Source organism: Colletotrichum godetiae (genome assembly GCF_030913485.1).
Source record: "Colletotrichum godetiae strain CBS 193.32 chromosome Unknown BDP55scaffold_73, whole genome shotgun sequence".
Lineage (NCBI taxonomy): Eukaryota > Fungi > Ascomycota > Sordariomycetes > Glomerellales > Glomerellaceae > Colletotrichum > Colletotrichum godetiae.
Genome location: NW_026851321.1, coordinates 123,403 through 139,575, shown reverse-complemented (window position 1 = coordinate 139,575; position 16,173 = coordinate 123,403). Strand labels below are relative to the sequence as shown.

The window sequence follows — 16,173 nt, the reverse complement described above, 5'->3', positions numbered from 1 at the left end:
ACTTGACTCTCACCTTTGACAAGCGAACGATCCACACCCGAAACGATGTCGTCGCAGCATGGAAGACCCTCTCCAAGACACGTTATCCCTCGGCGTTCTCTAGCAACGAAGACAAAGATATGGACATGAGTGCCGTATGGGCTCGTCTCGGCCCCGTATTCGCAACCCTAGACGTCCCCTTCACCTTCCGCACCGAGGCGCCAGCATCAAAGTGCATCGGCCTCGCCAAGCTCATCCCTGGGCCAGATAATAAAGGCTGGCAGATCTGCGTCCTAACCACCGCCGTCATCGAACTAGACGAGAAACCCTTTGGCCCCCTCCCGCGAACAGCCCCGTCCCTAATCGATCCCTCGCAGCGCGGCAACCCCCACGCACAAGGTCTCCCCCGTCTCAAGGACGGCAACGCAGTCCTGGACGCCGTCATTGTAGGTGGAAGCTGCACCGGCATCGCCAACGCAATCCAGCTCGATGCCGCGGGCGCGAATGTAGCCGTCTTCGATGCTGAGCCCCAGGCGGGCGGGAATTGGTCGACGAGGCGGTACGAGAATGTCACGCTTCATCACCCTGCGTTTATGATTCAGCTGCCACGGTTCCCTGTGCCGGAGGAGTATCCCAACTTTCTCAAGGGGACGGATCTGACGCGGTATTATTCCTCGGCTGTACAGGAGCTGCGACTGCCTTTCTTTGGCGGGGTTGCGGTTCTGAGGAATTCGTGGAATGAGGCGGAGAAGATCTGGACGGTGCAGGTCAAAGATGTCAAGACGGGGGAGGAGATGACACTCAAAGCGAAGAACTTGGTACTTGCCAACGGATTCATGGTCGGCAATGATAACCCCCGCGTTCCGAAGCTGAAAGGAAGAGAACTCTTCGCGGGACCGGTACAACATACGACAGAGTACCGCAACCCGGCAGACTACAAGGGTAAACGCGTCCTCGTGGTCGGGGTGGGTAACTCCGCGCACGACGTCGCAGGCAACCTAGCTTCGGACCCGGATGTCAAAAGCGTCACGATCCTGCAGCGCAGCCCGACATTCCTCGTCGACTTTGCGACCGTCGCGCCTATCCTCATGATGCGGTACAAGGGCGACATCCCCGTCAACACGGCGGATTTCTTGCAGGAGTCGCTGCCGGTAGGGATGCTGCGGGACATGGCGCGCGCGGCTATCGGCGCGGCGGTCGCTGGCGCGGAGGATAGGAGTAAAGCGCTCGAGGGCTTAGGTTACGCTGTTCGGCGGGACCCGTGTTTGATGACCCAGGTGTTTGAGGAGAGGGGCAGCGCGTTCTACGTTGACCAGCCGGGGACGTTTGATCTTGTTTTTGGAGGACGGATCAAGATTGCGCGGGGCGATGCCGTTGGGTTCGTGGAGGAGGGTGTTGTTGTGAGGGATAAGGAGACGGGGAACGAGAGGGTTATGGAGGCGGATGGAGTGGTGTTGGCGACTGGGTATGAGGTTGTGGATTTGCCTTCCAGGTGGAGGGCGAGCGGGTTTGTTGATGAGGAGACGGCTGGGAAGTTGGTGAATGCAAGTGCTTATGGGGTGGATGAGGAGGGGGAGGTTCCTGGGCTTGTGACGTCTTCTGGACGTGAGTACTTTTTGCCTTGTTGTCTGTCAGCAGTCTTTGATGTTGGGAATGATGATACTGACGTGAGTGTGAACAGATTCGAATCTCTACTTTGCCGGCATTGCCATCTCTCAGGCCCGGACCAGTGTAAGTCTCCCTCCTGAAGAATACTGGGGATATGATTTTGGCTGACTTTGTTGTTTACAGTCCAAGTATACGGCTATTCAGGTGCTGGCCGATATCACTGGGCAGTCCCCGGAGAGATATGCTCGCAGCTATCTTGAGTGAAGCTGTGCGTTGCGTTCCATGTCTCGTGACGGACTGAGAGGCCCTCCAGAATATGAGGCAACGAGAGATTCAAGATGATGCTGAAAGAGACAGTATCAATAGAATTTTCGATACAACTTTACCCAAAGCCATGATTCTGATATGTGACATGAGAGCGTCTTGGGGGCCAGGGTTGGGCAGACTTTATTGTTAAGCAACAATCGTCCCCTCACCTTGAGATTGACTCAAACACGTCAACTTTTCATCCCACTACACTTCGGTTCTGGACTTACCTATCAATCTCAAGGTAGAAACCGGAAACATCAACCAAAATGACTGCAAAAGCACTGCCAAATGTCGAGCGGACGACCATCGCGGGGTCAATCGAGATACCCCGCATCCTCAACGGCCTCTGGCAACTCGCCGGCGGGCACGACCAGAACATTGACGTCGCGGCAGCAGCAGATGCGATGAAGCCATTGTACGAAATACGCACCGTAGTCTCAAAAGCATTCGTGGACAAGCTCACTGACACCTTTGGCAGAATTCAGGCAGGTCTCGATGGCTTCGACATGGCAGACCACTACGGTCCCGCAGAGCTCGTCATCGGCTACCACAACCACAACCACACTTCACCCGCGCACCACCCCATCACAGCCTTTACAAAGTGGTGTCCCGCCGAAAACGGCGATAAATCCCTCGAAACGGCAGAAGCGGCCGTGGAACTCGCTCTCAATAGGTTGGGCCAGAGGCAAATCGCGCTGATGCAGTACCACGTGTGGGATTACACCGACGACACGTACCTCTGCAACCTCTCCCACCTGCGCACCCTCCAGGAAGCAGGCAAGATTGCGCATATAGGACTCACCAACGTCGACGCGGCGCACTTAGAGTTACTTCTTCACTCGGGCTACGAAATCGCTACGAACCAGGTCTCGTGCTCCGTGATTGATCGCCGGTTGACGAGGGGCCGGATGGCGGGGGTATGTACCCGGCACGGTGTAGGCGTGTTAGCCTACGGGACGCTACTTGGTGGCTTTCTGAGCGAGAAGTGGATTGGAAAGCCGGAGCCTGCGGACGATGGGAAGGGGACGAACTGGAGTCTGAGAAAGTACCTCCGCTTCATCCACGCGGCGGGCGGCTGGGATGACTTTCAGCGTGTTCTCAAGGCTGTCTCCGACGTTGCGAAAAAGCACGGCGTCTCTGTTGCGGCGGTAGCGGTGAGGTGGGTGCTTGATATACCAGTCGTCAAGGCAGTCATCATCGGGGCGAGGTTGACTTCCGAGAGCGGGAGGTATGCCACGGATAATCTCGCTGCGTTTGGTATCTCGCTTGACGAGGAGGATCGGGGCAGGATCGAGGCTGCGCAGGCGGGGTTGAAGGATATACCGGGGGATTGTGGTGACGAGTACAGGAGGCCGCCGTTCTTGACGGCTTCGGGGGACTTGAGCCATCATCTCCAGGAGGAGGAAAGTGAGAGAGACAAGGTGGAAAAGGCTATTGCCAAGGGGAGGAGGGTTGAGTTCCGCTCGGGTGGGAAGTGGGAGCCCGTTGCTGGGTACTCGCGCGCCGTGAGATTTGGGAATGTCATACGGGTGTCTGGGACGACGGCGAACCCGCCGCCTGAGCTCCGGTCTGGACTTGAGGTGATTGGAGGGACATCTGCTCGATCTCAGGCGGTGGCGGCGCTGGATACAATTGAGGGGAGTCTTAGGCGGTTGGGGGGAAGCATGGCGGATGTGGTCCGGACGAGGGTGATGCTCCGGCAGGAAGAGGATGTGGTGGAGGTATCAGAGGCTCATGGATGGGCCTTCAAGTGTCACGGGGTACGTCCGGCTAATACCACGGTGACGGCTGGGCTCATTGGGGATGAGGTTCTTGTTGAGATTGAAGTTGAGGCAGAGGTGGGCAGTGGCAAGTCTGTGTTGGTGATCGGTGAGGATCGTGGGGTGATTTAAGTGGCGGAAGCAAGATGTACGATACTAGTTCCAAAGTCTGGCTTCCACCTTACATGATGATGATTATGCCACCACACCTTGATGTAAGTTACTATATACAACAATAGGGACTCACTTCTTGGATCAAAAATCACTTAGATCAACACGATAGGAGGGTTAAAAATGAAAAATGAAAGGGACGAGACTCGAACTCGCGCGGGTTGCCCCACCAGGAAACAGATGTTAAGCTGACCTTAACCTGGCGCCATAACCAACTCGGCCACCCTTCCGTGTGATAATCAGATGATCTGAGGTGTCGGTTTCTGCGAAATTGAGCTAGAGGTATCATTTTTGCTGTCTGGGGTGGTCTTCTTTTTGTGCGCCGCACCTTGAGGGTCCGGGTAAAGCAGTGAGAAGCCCCCGAGTGGCCGTGGCGGGGCAAAGCCGAAAGAAGAAATTTTCGACGGGTGAAGTGGACCCTCGTCCGGACCGAAGCGAGGAGCCAATGATAACAGTGCCCACGGTACGTACACTAAAAAGAGAGGCGGTCGGAGGGACGGAGGCTGCAGGGACCGACGATGACGTTTGTTCCAGTCACCTTCGCTTTCTCTCTTTTTCCTTCATTTTCTGTTCTCTTTTGCAGTCCACGGGGCATTATTCATGTAGATGAACCTCCATGGCACCAACCAACTCAATTGACCACCGGTTCGAGAATGCGATGAAGACTCATTCCACCATGCCAAGTCTCCCAAAGAGTCTGGGCTGCCTCGGCCGTCAATCACGCATCTCGGTCACCAAGGAGCCTCCCTGTTCCCCGCCTTGAGCCGTGAGGTGGTGGCATCTTTTTTTGGGAACCCCAAACTGATGGCGATTGAGATAACGATGAGATGTTGGCGACTCTTCAACGACGAGACGTTTGATTTCAACGAGTCTATGCGCGCCCAACTCATAAGAATTGAAGAGTAATACCTGACCGAGATTAATAAGAACCCAACATTCATGCGCCGCCCCAAAAGGAACCACACACGCCACAACACGTCAATCGCGAATAGCAACTAGAGGACCGCCAAGAAAGATTTCATTCTACACAGTACATTACACTCTGTGGGAAGAGTAACCGGAGCCGCCGTTGCTCACGTCCCACTCGTTCCTACGTGCCTTGATCATCTCGGTCTCGGGATGGCCGCAAGTGGGAAGAAGCTTCGTCCAGAGAGTACACACTACACAGTACACAGAGCAGCAGCAGCGCGATGAACCAACGCCAGAGCTTTTTCCAGCTTCGCCTCATTTCTCTCTGCTAAGCCGTTTTGGCTGACCGAGGCAAGAAATTTCTGGCGCACAAAGCTCCAGCTCGCACGACTCAGTACCAACCAACGCCCATGATACTGGTAGCCGTACCTTGCCTAAAGCACGAATAGATGGATGACGTTTCCACCTCGGGCAAGTGGCCACAAGACCATGTCGATTCGAAGGGCGTGATTGGCTCCAGAGAGATGAAAGCAGCCTTTCTGTTCGGGTGTCTCTCTGCTTTGCCAATTGCCTCTTCTACCTTCTCCCCACTAGCTTCCTCACCAAGATCCAAGGGCAAGGGGGGTGTTCGTGCCGTCTCTGGTCATTCAAAAAGAGGTCTGTCCGCTGTCTGACTTCTCGGCTAACAGCAACCTTGGAATGACTTTTCCAACTTTTTTGCAAGGAACATTACGGCATTGAAATCAAACAACAGACAAGTTTGGGAGTACGAAAGTATTGACTTTGGAGTGAGGCTGGCCAACAGGGAACATTGCTCCGAGCTAATTGTCATCGGGTTTCGAAATCCCATCGGAGCACTGCGCTTCTGTCGACTAATTCGCCCTGCTCCCGCTTTCACTTTGCCTGACTTTTCATCCTTCAGCTGCCACGGCCAAAACTTGCAAATATTTCTTTCGTCGACTCGTTACAGATACATCGTTGGGCGTCTATTTAGTTGCAAAAACTCCATCCAAGATACTCAACTAGACAAGCTCCCGCCGGGTATTGCCGAAGCTTCATCTGTTTCCTGCCACACTACTCCGTACGGTTACAGGCTACAACAATCCCATCTCGATCGATCCATAAAGAAGACGCCGGTTCCCACCCCTATTATACCCCTGCTATTCGTACACGCTGTCAACGGTCTAGACGAAGACCAGTGCATCTGGGCACCTCAGCTGACGACGGCTTGCATTGATCACCGCATTGAAAGACAGGACCAACTTGCATCGACGGAAACATTGGTTTAAAACACCATCGCGACACACGCATATCCGACCGCAAAAAAGCTTGTAAGAGCTTGTCAGAGGGCGGTAGACAACATTTTCGGGCTCAACGTGAAACTCTCTTCTCTTCACCCTTGAACGAACCACTCACCCCGCCGGCGCAATCCCATACCTACTACGAATACCTTGCTTAGTTCTTTACCTAATTACGAATACCCCCGGACTCGATCCCGTGTGTTTTCCCCCCTACCTCCTAATTCCTCCCAACGTCGGCTTGCGCATCGATTTATCCCCTGCGTCCGCCCACACCCCAGACCGACGGCTCAACACGCAGAGTGCAACACAGCGCACCGCAACGCGACATACCACTACAACACAAAGTAAACACCAAAGCAAAGAAGCAACACACCAAGACAGAGACCACACCACAGCAGCCATGTCGCCCGCCGCGCAAGCGCCCCCGACGGCCGCCGAAAAGGTCGCGTCCTTCTTCTCCCGCATGAGCCCCGTGCCGTCCTTCCCCGACTACACAGGCCCGCACAAGGTCGGCACCGTCGACATTGAGATCCCCGTCTCCGAGTTGGAGTCGCCCAGTCCGACCCCCTACAGCGCAACAGACATCCACACCGTCCAGTGCCGTGTCTTCTACCCCGCGGTCCCCGAGTCCAACGGCAAGCGCATCAACTGGCTACCCTCGCCCCAACGGCAGCATGTCTCTGCCTACACCCAGTTCATTGGCATCCGGCCCATGCTCGCAGACATCGTCTCGTATGTGCATTGCTTTCCTCCATCGCTCCTTTAGTATCTTCTCCAGGGGTGCTGTGCTAATGTGAACCTATCCAGATTCCTCCCGCGACACCTACACTATACCACGATCCCCGTCCACAAGAACGCCGAGATCCTCGATCCAGACACCCCGAACCGACGATGGCCGACAATGATCTTCTCCCACGGTCTTGGCGGTAACCGAAACACATACTCCCACTTCGCAGGCTCCCTCGCCTCCCACGGCATCGTCGTCATCTGCCCCGAACATCGCGACGGCAGCGCCGTGGCCTCCTTTGTCCGCATCCCCGGCAAACAAGACCAGTACTTTATGCGCGACACCCGCCGCGTCGTCCCCTACGTCCGCATAGACCACGACGCCCGCCCCGAAATCTACGAAGCCCGCGAGGACCAGCTGCGCATCCGTCTCTGGGAACTCGGCATGATCCACATGGTCACCCTCAACATGGACCTCGGCCTCGCCATGTCCAACCTCAACAAGTCCACGCCCAGCCTCACCCAGTTCAAGAACAAGCTCCACGTCCATGAGCCGGGCTGCATCCTCTTTGGCGGCCACAGCTTCGGCTCCGCGTCCATCGTTCAGCTCCTCAAGACGACATACTACGCTGAATCTTCCGCCCTCGCACACGTCCAGAAACCCTTATTCACACCGCGCCCGGACTCGGCCCTCTGCAGACAAATCACACCAAAGAACGTCACCATGCTCCTCGACATGTGGTGCTTCCCGCTTCTCGCCCCGGGCTCCGCAGACCTCTTCAACCTGCCCCTCCCAGCCTACGCAAACACGTCCACCGCGCCAGGCGGCAACGCCATCCTCGCCGTCGAGTCCGACGCATTCTACAAATGGACAGACCACCTCCACGTCACAGCCCGCGTCCTCTCCCCACAACCCTCAGCGTCGGTAATCACACCACAAATCTTCCGCCGCAGCGGCGTCAGCCTACCCGAGCCAAACTTCTTCTACGTCCGCTCCTCGGCGCACCTGTCCCAGTCTGATTTCGGCATCCTCTTCCCCTGGCTCACCAAAAAGATATTCAACTCGGAGGAACCGGAGCGCGCTCTGCGACTGAACCTGCGCGCACAACTGCAGCTCATGCGCGTCAATGGTGTACCCGTGGCGCGGACGTGGATCGGTGACTTGGTGGACGGCACGGGGTCCGGGAAGCTGGGTATCTCGACCGACGAAGACGGCGATAACGGGCCTGATGACGGAGTCATGGACGATAAAGTCATCTTTGAACGGTGCGAGGGGAAAGTGCAGTATTGGAACTGGATCGACGTCATTGGTATGGGCCAGCCGGACGAGGAGGAGGAGGCGCCGCCGCCGCCGCCGGCAGACGGGTCGACGGCTACGAATGGTGCAGGGGGCGGTAGCGGTAGCGGGTCGGGCGTTAATGCGCAGGTTGCGGGGGTGGAGCAGACGGATCGCGATATGGAGGATGAGTTGGAGCCGCTTCAGGCTGTTGCGAGCGCGGCGCAGGTTGCGGCGAGGTCATGACTACGAGGGCGCTTGTGAGTGAGGCTTGGAAAGGGGAAAGAGACCTCGGTATGGGCTGCGTTGTATGAATCAGACGGGACCGATGATCAATTGTATCACGAGATGGAACCCGAGCATTGTTGTTGTATTATCAAGGGAAATTAACGTAATTAGCATCCAGTGCGTCTTTGAGAGCACCCGCAGATACCACGATTAGAATAGTATATAAATACTTGAATTTAGATATTGATTCGTAAAGGTGGACTTGCACATGTGTCGTGAGGTAAAGGTGAATGAGATGCACGAGGAATCGAGCACGGCTTGTTAGTCAAGATCAGCCAGAACATTACTATCGGTAGCTCGTCTTCACATGTTCTTCAAATCAGTCTACTAACAATCCTAGACAACTTCTCCGCAATTGGCAGATCCGAAGAGTCCTTGTTTTACTTTGGGGTATTACCCATGACGGGACCATCCGCGTTGGTAAGTAGTCTTCCCACGCTGTGGCCCTCGGCTTGGGAGTAAGTCATCCACGTCATTGAGATGAAGGCGTCAAAGACCGCGCGACGCCATGGCGGCATTGTATCATTTCTGCAACGGCCTCGTCCTTTTGCCGGCAGGACAGCAGTATTAAAATGGAGCTGGTTTCCTCAACTGCTGGAGGGGAAGAGGATCTTTTTCGATAGAAAGGCTTAGATTTCAGAGTTAGACATCATGGCACCCGTAAGTTGCAACCTCTCAAATGCATGCACAGTGGCATACGCAAGATCCTGCACCACTAACATTGTTCCCAACAGCAAAAACAACCCGAACGCCTCAAACACGTCGCCGCAAAGGCAAACTCATCCAACCCTTCGCAACTAGGCGACCCCGTCTCCCTCAAAGCCGAAGTCTCCAAGCTCTCGCCAACGGAAGAAGACCTGGGCGCAGCAGCGGACTCCAAGACGCCCCCGTCTTCCTCTTCCAAGCAGCAGTCCGGTGGTGCTGCAGGAGGCGCCAAGAACTCGGACGGCTCCCCCGTGCAGGACTATGACAAGAGACGGTTAAAAGATGTTGCCAAGGAGAACCTCGAGAGCGGGAATCCTTCGCAGTTGGGGGATCCTGTTAGTCTCAAGGCCGAGGTTACGGAGAAGGATCCGGCGCCGGGGAGGGCTGATGGGCAGAGGGTGGAGAAGTCGAAGCTGTAAGGCACATTATAATCAGTTTTCTTGATGTTTACACAACTACCCAAACCATACCTGTGACTTTGCGCTTCTGATCGGATGTGAGGTTCCAAGTCTTGAAGTTGAATGTAGAATGCATACCCAGACGGACGGGTTTCCAGAGGTCAACTCCTTGCCCCTCTTCGCATCCTGCACAGCTCCCCAAGCCCTGGATTAATGATCTGTATCCGTCCGGAGTTTCTTATTCAAGTAAGGACTGTCACTTGCTCATGTTCTATGATTGCGCCTTATGGCTCATGGGACTTGATTTCTTGGCGACTGGGATAACGCGGTACCGTGGAAGCGGAAAGGCGAAATCGAAACAGGAAGCTCGAATAGCATCCTTGGCCCAGGTAGAGGCCCCAATTTAGAATGCAATTGAGTTTGCAAAGTGAGATATCCTAGCTTGCCGTGGTCACAAGCTACACCTTGCACTGACCAAAGTTCACGACAGTCGCCGTAAACTCTCGACGAGGGTTGAGGCTCCCCGTCCACGTGTGGATATGCCATGGCTAAGACATGACATCTTTTGCCTCATCGGTCTATGACCTGACGAGCGTCGCATCACGACTCTGAATTCTATCGCACGACGTGGAATACGAGAGCGGATGCGGTCCTTATGCGCGTTGACTCGGGCGGCGTTGCTCATTTCGGCAGTTCGCTGGTGATCCTTGCTGTCCTGGGGATGCCAACGTTGCCCCGGTGGTGGAGTTGTCGACTTCATCTCGCGATTTTATCATTTAAGCTTGTCCGCCAAGCTTCCAAGGCCTCGTGTTCCACGATGGGGAATCTCCAGTGCTGAACGTCTTATCTTGGCCCGCTGCCGTTATTTCCCTGTTGCTGGGAGATTACCCTACGTATAAATAGTCAAAGTAGGTAGCGATGGCCTGTCTGGGGATTCGTGAGGTCTTCTGAGGGTGTAGCTCCTTTGCACGAACCACATCGCCAATCTCAACCGAACTCCCGATACGATGTTGTCGCGTGCCGCCGCAGCGCTGCTGCTTTCGTTTGGAGTCTCGTCGGTTCTCGCATCGCTCCGTTGCTTCAACGACGACTTGGTCGCCGTCGAGACCCCCGTCATCGCGCTCCCGGCCTACGCCAAGCGCCAGGAGTCCAAGCCGGTCGACGTGTACTTTCACGTCACCAGCACCGTAGCCAACAAGGACAGAATCACCGACGCAGTTGTCGATGCCCAGGTGTTTAATCTCTTGACCCTCATCTCCAGAAGCCACATGCTAACAGAAACCACCTATAGTTCGAGGTCCTGCACTCAACTTACCTCAAGCACGGCTTCTCACTAACCCTCGTCAACGTCTCCCGCATCGTAGACGACGTCCTCGGCAAAGGCTTCTACGAAGAATCCGGCATCGGCATCCCCGACTTCGAAGGCTACGTTGCCTGGTGCACCGCCACGCGCCGCGGCGGCTACGACGCGCTCAACGTCTACTTCTTCTCGGACCTGGGCGCCAGCCTCGGCGGGCAGTGCGCGCTCGCTGGTGTCGTGCAGGAGGGCAGCCAGCAGTTTTATACTGATGGGTGCTGGGTCAACGGCGACTCTATGCCCGGCATGACGCCCCGCAGCGGCAACGACACGGTGCCGCGGAAGGGGCATATTGCTGTTCATGAGGTTGGGCACTGGTTTGGGTTGCTGCATACGTTTCATGGAAGGCTCTGTGAGGGGATTAATGATCAGGTTGCGGATACGCCTGCGCAGGCTGGTGGGAGTGGTGGGTGTCCTGTTGGGAGAGACTCGTGCCCTGATTCGCCTGGGTTGGATCCTATTCACAACTTCATGGACTACTCTGATGATACTTGGTGAGTGAAGAAGCGATTCTTGAGTCTTGAAGCTCGGAGACGAAATTACTGACTGTTGATCTAGCACGACCGAGTTTACTCCTGGGCAGGAGGAGCGCATGCATCAGCAGTTTGATGTGTATAGAAGATGGCAGGGCTAGAATCCGGTGGCATGGCGGCGGGATGCTGCTTTTTCTCCACCAATGTTCGACTTTCCCCTCCATTAGCTTCATGCGTCGACCATACAGTGGAACCATGGGTATCAATGCGTTCAATGTTGGTACAGTGACTGAGTTCGATGTTTGGACTCTACAGGGGCCTTTTGACCCATCATGAGCTGCCTGGTTGGAACTACTGTACTACCGTGGGCGACGTTGACAGACCGTTTGAGAACATCTTCGTCGAACCTCGGTGAGAAAATGCATCGCCAATGAGCTCCTTTGCAGCCCTACTGAGTAAAGTAGGCAGAGAAAGGCGGATGGGTGGCTCGGGACCGAACTCATCGTCGGCCTGGCCGAGTTCGCTTGCACAACCAAGGCGGATTAATTGAATGAATCCTCTCAACTTCCGAGGCTGGCAAGTGTAATAAACCATACGAAGCGCATGCGCAGTGCCTGTAGACCTGCAGGTTTAAGCTCGAGGTACGCCCGCCGAACCCTCCATTGCGACACCAGGACAGCAACAATCAGGGGAGGGATGCTCGCTGTGTTGCAACTTGGGGGCCGCTCTCGTAATATCAAGCAGGTCTTACTGCCGCCCTACGATGTCCGTCACACCGAAGACTCTTGGCCGTGTACATATGCAGCTTGAGTCTGATGCACCACTAGGCCTCATGTCACGTTATGTGGCGCCTCCAACTGCAACAATTGGTTGGTTCGTTTGAGGCATCCGATTGCCTTTCCAAAGATCCTTTCGTTTCTGCCTCTGAGATTTGAGGCATTCACCGCTAATGCGAGGTATTTCAACGCGTGCTGCATGTTTTTCGGTTCTTGCATTTCCCGTGACGATTCTCCCTCTTGGGGCGTCCAGGCAGAGTTGAAGGCATACTCCCAGCTTCCAGAGTCGCACAATGAAGAAGTCACAGGATGTCGCCGGGCAATATAGGTACTAACCGTACATCCTTTCTGGATCTGGGGGGTTGCTTCTTCTCCTCTCAGTGACAGGTTCATCAAGACAACTTTCGTCTGCCAATCTCTTCCGCAACGTAGACATGGACCCACTGTCTGTCACAGCTTCGATCGTCACCCTGATCGAGGCGTCGGGTGTCGTGAGTCAATTCTGAAGTCCAAGCATGCTCAAATCGTAGGCTGACGAGTGGACTTGAAATGACTTAGCTCACAAAGTCCTTGCATAGCTTCATACATGGTCTGAGGACAGTGGACGCTAGGGTCACCAGGCTCTATGATGAGCTCAAGAACCTGACGAATCTTCTGGCATCAGTGGAGATGGTCTTGAAAGATTGTCGGTCCTACGACCTTGACAGGGTTGAAGAGGACTTGTTGCTACAAAGCGATATCGCGCTTGCAGATTGCCAGGCTACTCTGAATGGCTTGAAGATGCTCATCGAGAAGGTCAAGAGGGCGGCAGGCTCTCGGACAATCGGATGGAAGATTAAGGCCATGTTAAACCTCTCGGTCAATGGCAATGAGTTGGTGGCGTTCCAAGAGAAAATCCACAAGTCGAATGGGGCTTTGCAGACGATATTACACACCATAACTCTGTCAGTATAGCCGTTGCTTTGTTTTTGTTGACTTATGCCTCCCAAACCCGTCAAGGATGACACTAAATTGAAGGCTGCCAGCTAACCGATCACAGGTCACTTTCCCTCAAGAGTCAAGTTTCCCATACTCTGATCATAGGCGATTTGTACAGACTGAGGCAGTCTATCGACCGAGCTCATGAAATATCGGCGAAGCCATCCGAAGTGTTCACGCACAGTTTCAGTCGCCTATCTGACGCAAGACTTTCCAAGAACTTGAAAGCTCTGGCGAAAGCGGCTGATGGCTTTTACTCTACTGCAAGCTCATCTGCCGGCACATCTCGAGGAGACCGCAGCGAAAGAACCTCGCAACCTTCGTCGTCGGCCGGCTTCGGCCGGTCAGTCAATCTTTCATCTGTCAAGCGCGAAAGAATAGCAAGGTTCCTCGTCGAAGGTCAGGTTCAGAATGGATCCATGACTCCACAACTGCTTCCGCAAGTGAATACTTCATTCCACAACCAGTCGCCTCCAGAAACATGTGCCTCGCCAGTCCGAAGGAATCCTCCAGCTCCATATGACGGGAAAGATGTAAAAAGTCTCGGCGTTGCTGCTGATGAAGACGAGGAGGACGATGAAGACGATGAAGCGTCATTTAGTAGGGACTACATTCTCTGCATTCGTCAGATTGCGATTGAGAGCATCAAAGCCCGGGATTTCACCAAAGCTGGCGATATGTTGGAAAGGGCTCTGGCACGATGTAACAAAGCTACCGCAGACAAGGAAGAGCGTCGCCAGAGCAGCTACATATCAATGCGCAGCCTCAAGGTCCAGCTTGCCATCTGCTACTTTTTCCAAGGCAACTGGAAGTTGGCAGAACCTGTGGTCACGGACTTGGCATCTTCCAAGTCAAGCAGAGATAGTGTGGTGTGCAACTTGTTGCATGCTCTGGCGCTTGCGTATTTGTCAGAGTATTCCTTTGACCTTGCTCTCGATACATGCAAGCAAGCACTCAGGGGACACGCACGATTATCCAAGCTGCGCAAGACCGATGTCATCACGCAAGATCTGAACAATAGTTTGGGACTGTTGGCTACGGCCTACGACATGACTAGCGACTACCTCAGCGCAGAAGTCTTTCGACGCAGGCTCTCGCCGGGATTCAAGTATCAGCATCCAGCCAACATAACAGAATTCCTTCAAAATCACTCAGACTTTCTCACTGCGGCTCTGGGCCCGTATACCCTCGATCCTGCCTGTGTGGTTCTACCAGACTCCCCGATAGGCCAACCCAGTGAGCAGGACGCCAGGACAACTTCGCCTTCTGAACAGGAAGTGTCACAAATTCGATGGGATGGCTGGGGGACCATCAATCATCTTCCCTCAAGTCTACGACTCAATATGGTGAACCACCGGCGACTCGAACTTGATACAAACAAAGAGGTAGTTGCACACGCGAGATCGTGCGCCATTGACGGCCACACTGTTGAAGAGAGCTCGCCTACGGAAACAATCATTACAAGTCCTGTAGCGACGGCATCTTCGGCTAACACCACACCTGAGAGTTCTCCTGTGCATGATCGAATAGCTCGATCATTCAGTGCTATGGGGCTGAATAGGTCGATTGCTAGGGCGAAACCTGGTTTCGGCAGCGTCTCCGAGCTATCATTGCCAGGTGATTCTCGCCGACATAGCACCCGAGATATCAGACAGCCTACGCTTCCGAGCCAAGGAATACAGGGCGCGACCAAGCCGAAGAGTTCTACAAAGTTGCCAAGGGCCAGACATGCAGAAAGGTGGAAATGGATGAAAAGCTGGCGGATGCCTCAGTCTGACGATTTGCTCGATGAGCGACCCCGGCCTTCCAAACTCCAGAGAAGGACGACTGCCATAGTCCCAGAGAAAAGCTTAACCATTGGCGAGCGGTTAACTCCATCAAAATGGTTCCGTACCAGAAACGCTTTGATGCAGGCAAGTCCTCATCATCGCATTGAAGCAGCTGTAGAGCCCAGGCGTATGCCCACCAGGACAGCACTTCCGAGAGGATACCAAGAACTCAATGATAACACCATATTGGAGCTTGGTATCACTAGTCCTACCCCAGAGCTTGGACAAGACCAGCCGTCACCTGTCCCAGTTACAAACGAAAGTGTAGACTACTACGCATCCGTACAAACATTCGAGAACATATCAGATAGAACGGCACATGTGGATGCATGCGAGCTGCCGTCAGATTGCACTGACGGGCGAAGTCAACGCCAGTCAGACATATTCGCATCGAGCCTTTCACCCCTCTAACCCAGAATTTATGTGGGAAGAATGATGATAATTCCTTCCCGGATTCATGCAGCCCAGTACCTTCTCCGACGATGCGGCGCATAGGACCGAAATAATATAGCTAGAAGCTAATTGCGTTTCTTTCGGCAGTCACATAGGCGACGATTTCTCAATAAGACTTACTTGATTAATTCATTCTTCGATGCTCCTTCTTTTCCGCGTGAGCTGATGGACATGTACATCCTGACCGTTGGCTGCGGCCAGGAGCTCGATTAAAGACCTCCAGCCCGGAGGGCGCCGGGCTAGGCTCCACCGGGCCGTTGCAGCCCGGTATATGATCTCCACTTCCATCGGCGTTGGCCCCACATAGCGGCGGGATGACGTCGCAACCCGCAATCTCGATCTGGGCCAGTCCTTTTTTTTTATCTTTATTTCTTTCCACACACTTGGATACCACGTCCCATCCCACCATCTCCCTCCCGCGGGACTCTCTCCCCACGTGCTCCATCGCGAATCCAACCAGCTCGAGGAGTGTGAGAGAAGATGACTCTAGCTTGGCCAGAGAGGCATTTTCCCACCACTCACTCCCTAAGGCATAATCTGAAACCCCAAGCCAACAAGAGGCAGCTCGCTTGCGCTGAGTGGTCAAAGCTACGCAGGAGGAGTCCCCCCGCGTGGCGCATCTTTCACAACTTTTGATGTGGCTGCCAACTTCCAGGATTTTGTCATTGCGCTTGATGATGCCGCTGCGCAGGGGTCCTCGACGGGGGTCCTCCCCGGCTGCCTGACAGCACGGCGAGCACAACAGCCTATGGCATCGCGTCTCGACGCCTCCATCACGGACCCGTATGACGTATCCATGGGCATCTTCAGCCACACGTACGCACATGCGCAGTAACGTAAGAGAAGGGATGAGCGAGTGACGACTCTGATGATGAAA

The 16,173-nt window shown here is 54.4% G+C and overlaps 6 protein-coding genes and 1 non-coding gene across 7 annotated transcripts; 6 read left to right on the top strand and 1 right to left on the bottom strand.

Annotated features, from left to right (window-relative positions):
- Positions 1-125: 125 nt before the first annotated feature.
- BDP55DRAFT_565075 (endoribonuclease L-PSP) lies at positions 126-3,788 on the top strand (the record flags this gene model as incomplete). Its single annotated transcript, XM_060570389.1, has 3 exons — positions 126-1,625; positions 2,142-2,311; positions 2,375-3,788. 3 exons carry the CDS (start codon positions 126-128, stop codon positions 3,786-3,788), a joined length of 3,084 nt encoding a protein of 1,027 aa, XP_060423241.1.
- Positions 3,789-3,958: 170 nt separating this feature from the next.
- Positions 3,959-4,057, bottom strand: BDP55DRAFT_t316. Its single transcript has one exon. It is a non-coding gene; the product is annotated as a tRNA-Leu (tRNA).
- A 1,128-nt stretch (positions 4,058-5,185) lies between these two features.
- BDP55DRAFT_637834 (uncharacterized protein) lies at positions 5,186-6,025 on the top strand (the record flags this gene model as incomplete). The annotated part of the gene is made up of 2 exons (XM_060573037.1): positions 5,186-5,393; positions 5,496-6,025. The coding sequence occupies 2 exons, from the start codon at positions 5,186-5,188 to the stop codon at positions 6,023-6,025; spliced, it is 738 nt and encodes a 245-aa protein (XP_060423240.1).
- A 412-nt stretch (positions 6,026-6,437) lies between these two features.
- On the top strand, positions 6,438-8,285 carry BDP55DRAFT_698350 (platelet-activating factor acetylhydrolase; the record flags this gene model as incomplete). Its single annotated transcript, XM_060577774.1, has 2 exons — positions 6,438-6,769; positions 6,845-8,285. The coding sequence occupies 2 exons, from the start codon at positions 6,438-6,440 to the stop codon at positions 8,283-8,285; spliced, it is 1,773 nt and encodes a 590-aa protein (XP_060423239.1).
- A 693-nt stretch (positions 8,286-8,978) lies between these two features.
- On the top strand, positions 8,979-9,451 carry BDP55DRAFT_734093 (uncharacterized protein; the record flags this gene model as incomplete). Its single annotated transcript, XM_060580168.1, has 2 exons — positions 8,979-8,987; positions 9,062-9,451. The coding sequence occupies 2 exons, from the start codon at positions 8,979-8,981 to the stop codon at positions 9,449-9,451; spliced, it is 399 nt and encodes a 132-aa protein (XP_060423238.1).
- A 986-nt stretch (positions 9,452-10,437) lies between these two features.
- BDP55DRAFT_698349 (metalloprotease MEP1) lies at positions 10,438-11,285 on the top strand (the record flags this gene model as incomplete). The annotated part of the gene is made up of 2 exons (XM_060577773.1): positions 10,438-10,662; positions 10,722-11,285. 2 exons carry the CDS (start codon positions 10,438-10,440, stop codon positions 11,283-11,285), a joined length of 789 nt encoding a protein of 262 aa, XP_060423237.1.
- A 793-nt stretch (positions 11,286-12,078) lies between these two features.
- Positions 12,079-15,452, top strand: BDP55DRAFT_682700 (uncharacterized protein). The gene is made up of 3 exons (XM_060576282.1): positions 12,079-12,527; positions 12,595-12,980; positions 13,076-15,452. The coding sequence occupies exons 1-3, from the start codon at positions 12,471-12,473 to the stop codon at positions 15,252-15,254; spliced, it is 2,622 nt and encodes an 873-aa protein (XP_060423236.1). The 5' UTR covers positions 12,079-12,470; the 3' UTR covers positions 15,255-15,452.
- The last annotated feature ends 721 nt before the right edge of the window (positions 15,453-16,173 follow it).

Coding starts and splice junctions, on each gene's coding strand:
- BDP55DRAFT_682700 (XM_060576282.1), top strand. CDS start 12,471: ATGGACCCACTGTCTGTCACAGCTTCGATCGTCACCCTGATCGAGGCG. Junction 12,528..12,594: donor TGATCGAGGCGTCGGGTGTC/GTGAGTCAATTC, acceptor GAAATGACTTAG/CTCACAAAGTCCTTGCATAG. Junction 12,981..13,075: donor ATATTACACACCATAACTCT/GTCAGTATAGCC, acceptor AACCGATCACAG/GTCACTTTCCCTCAAGAGTC.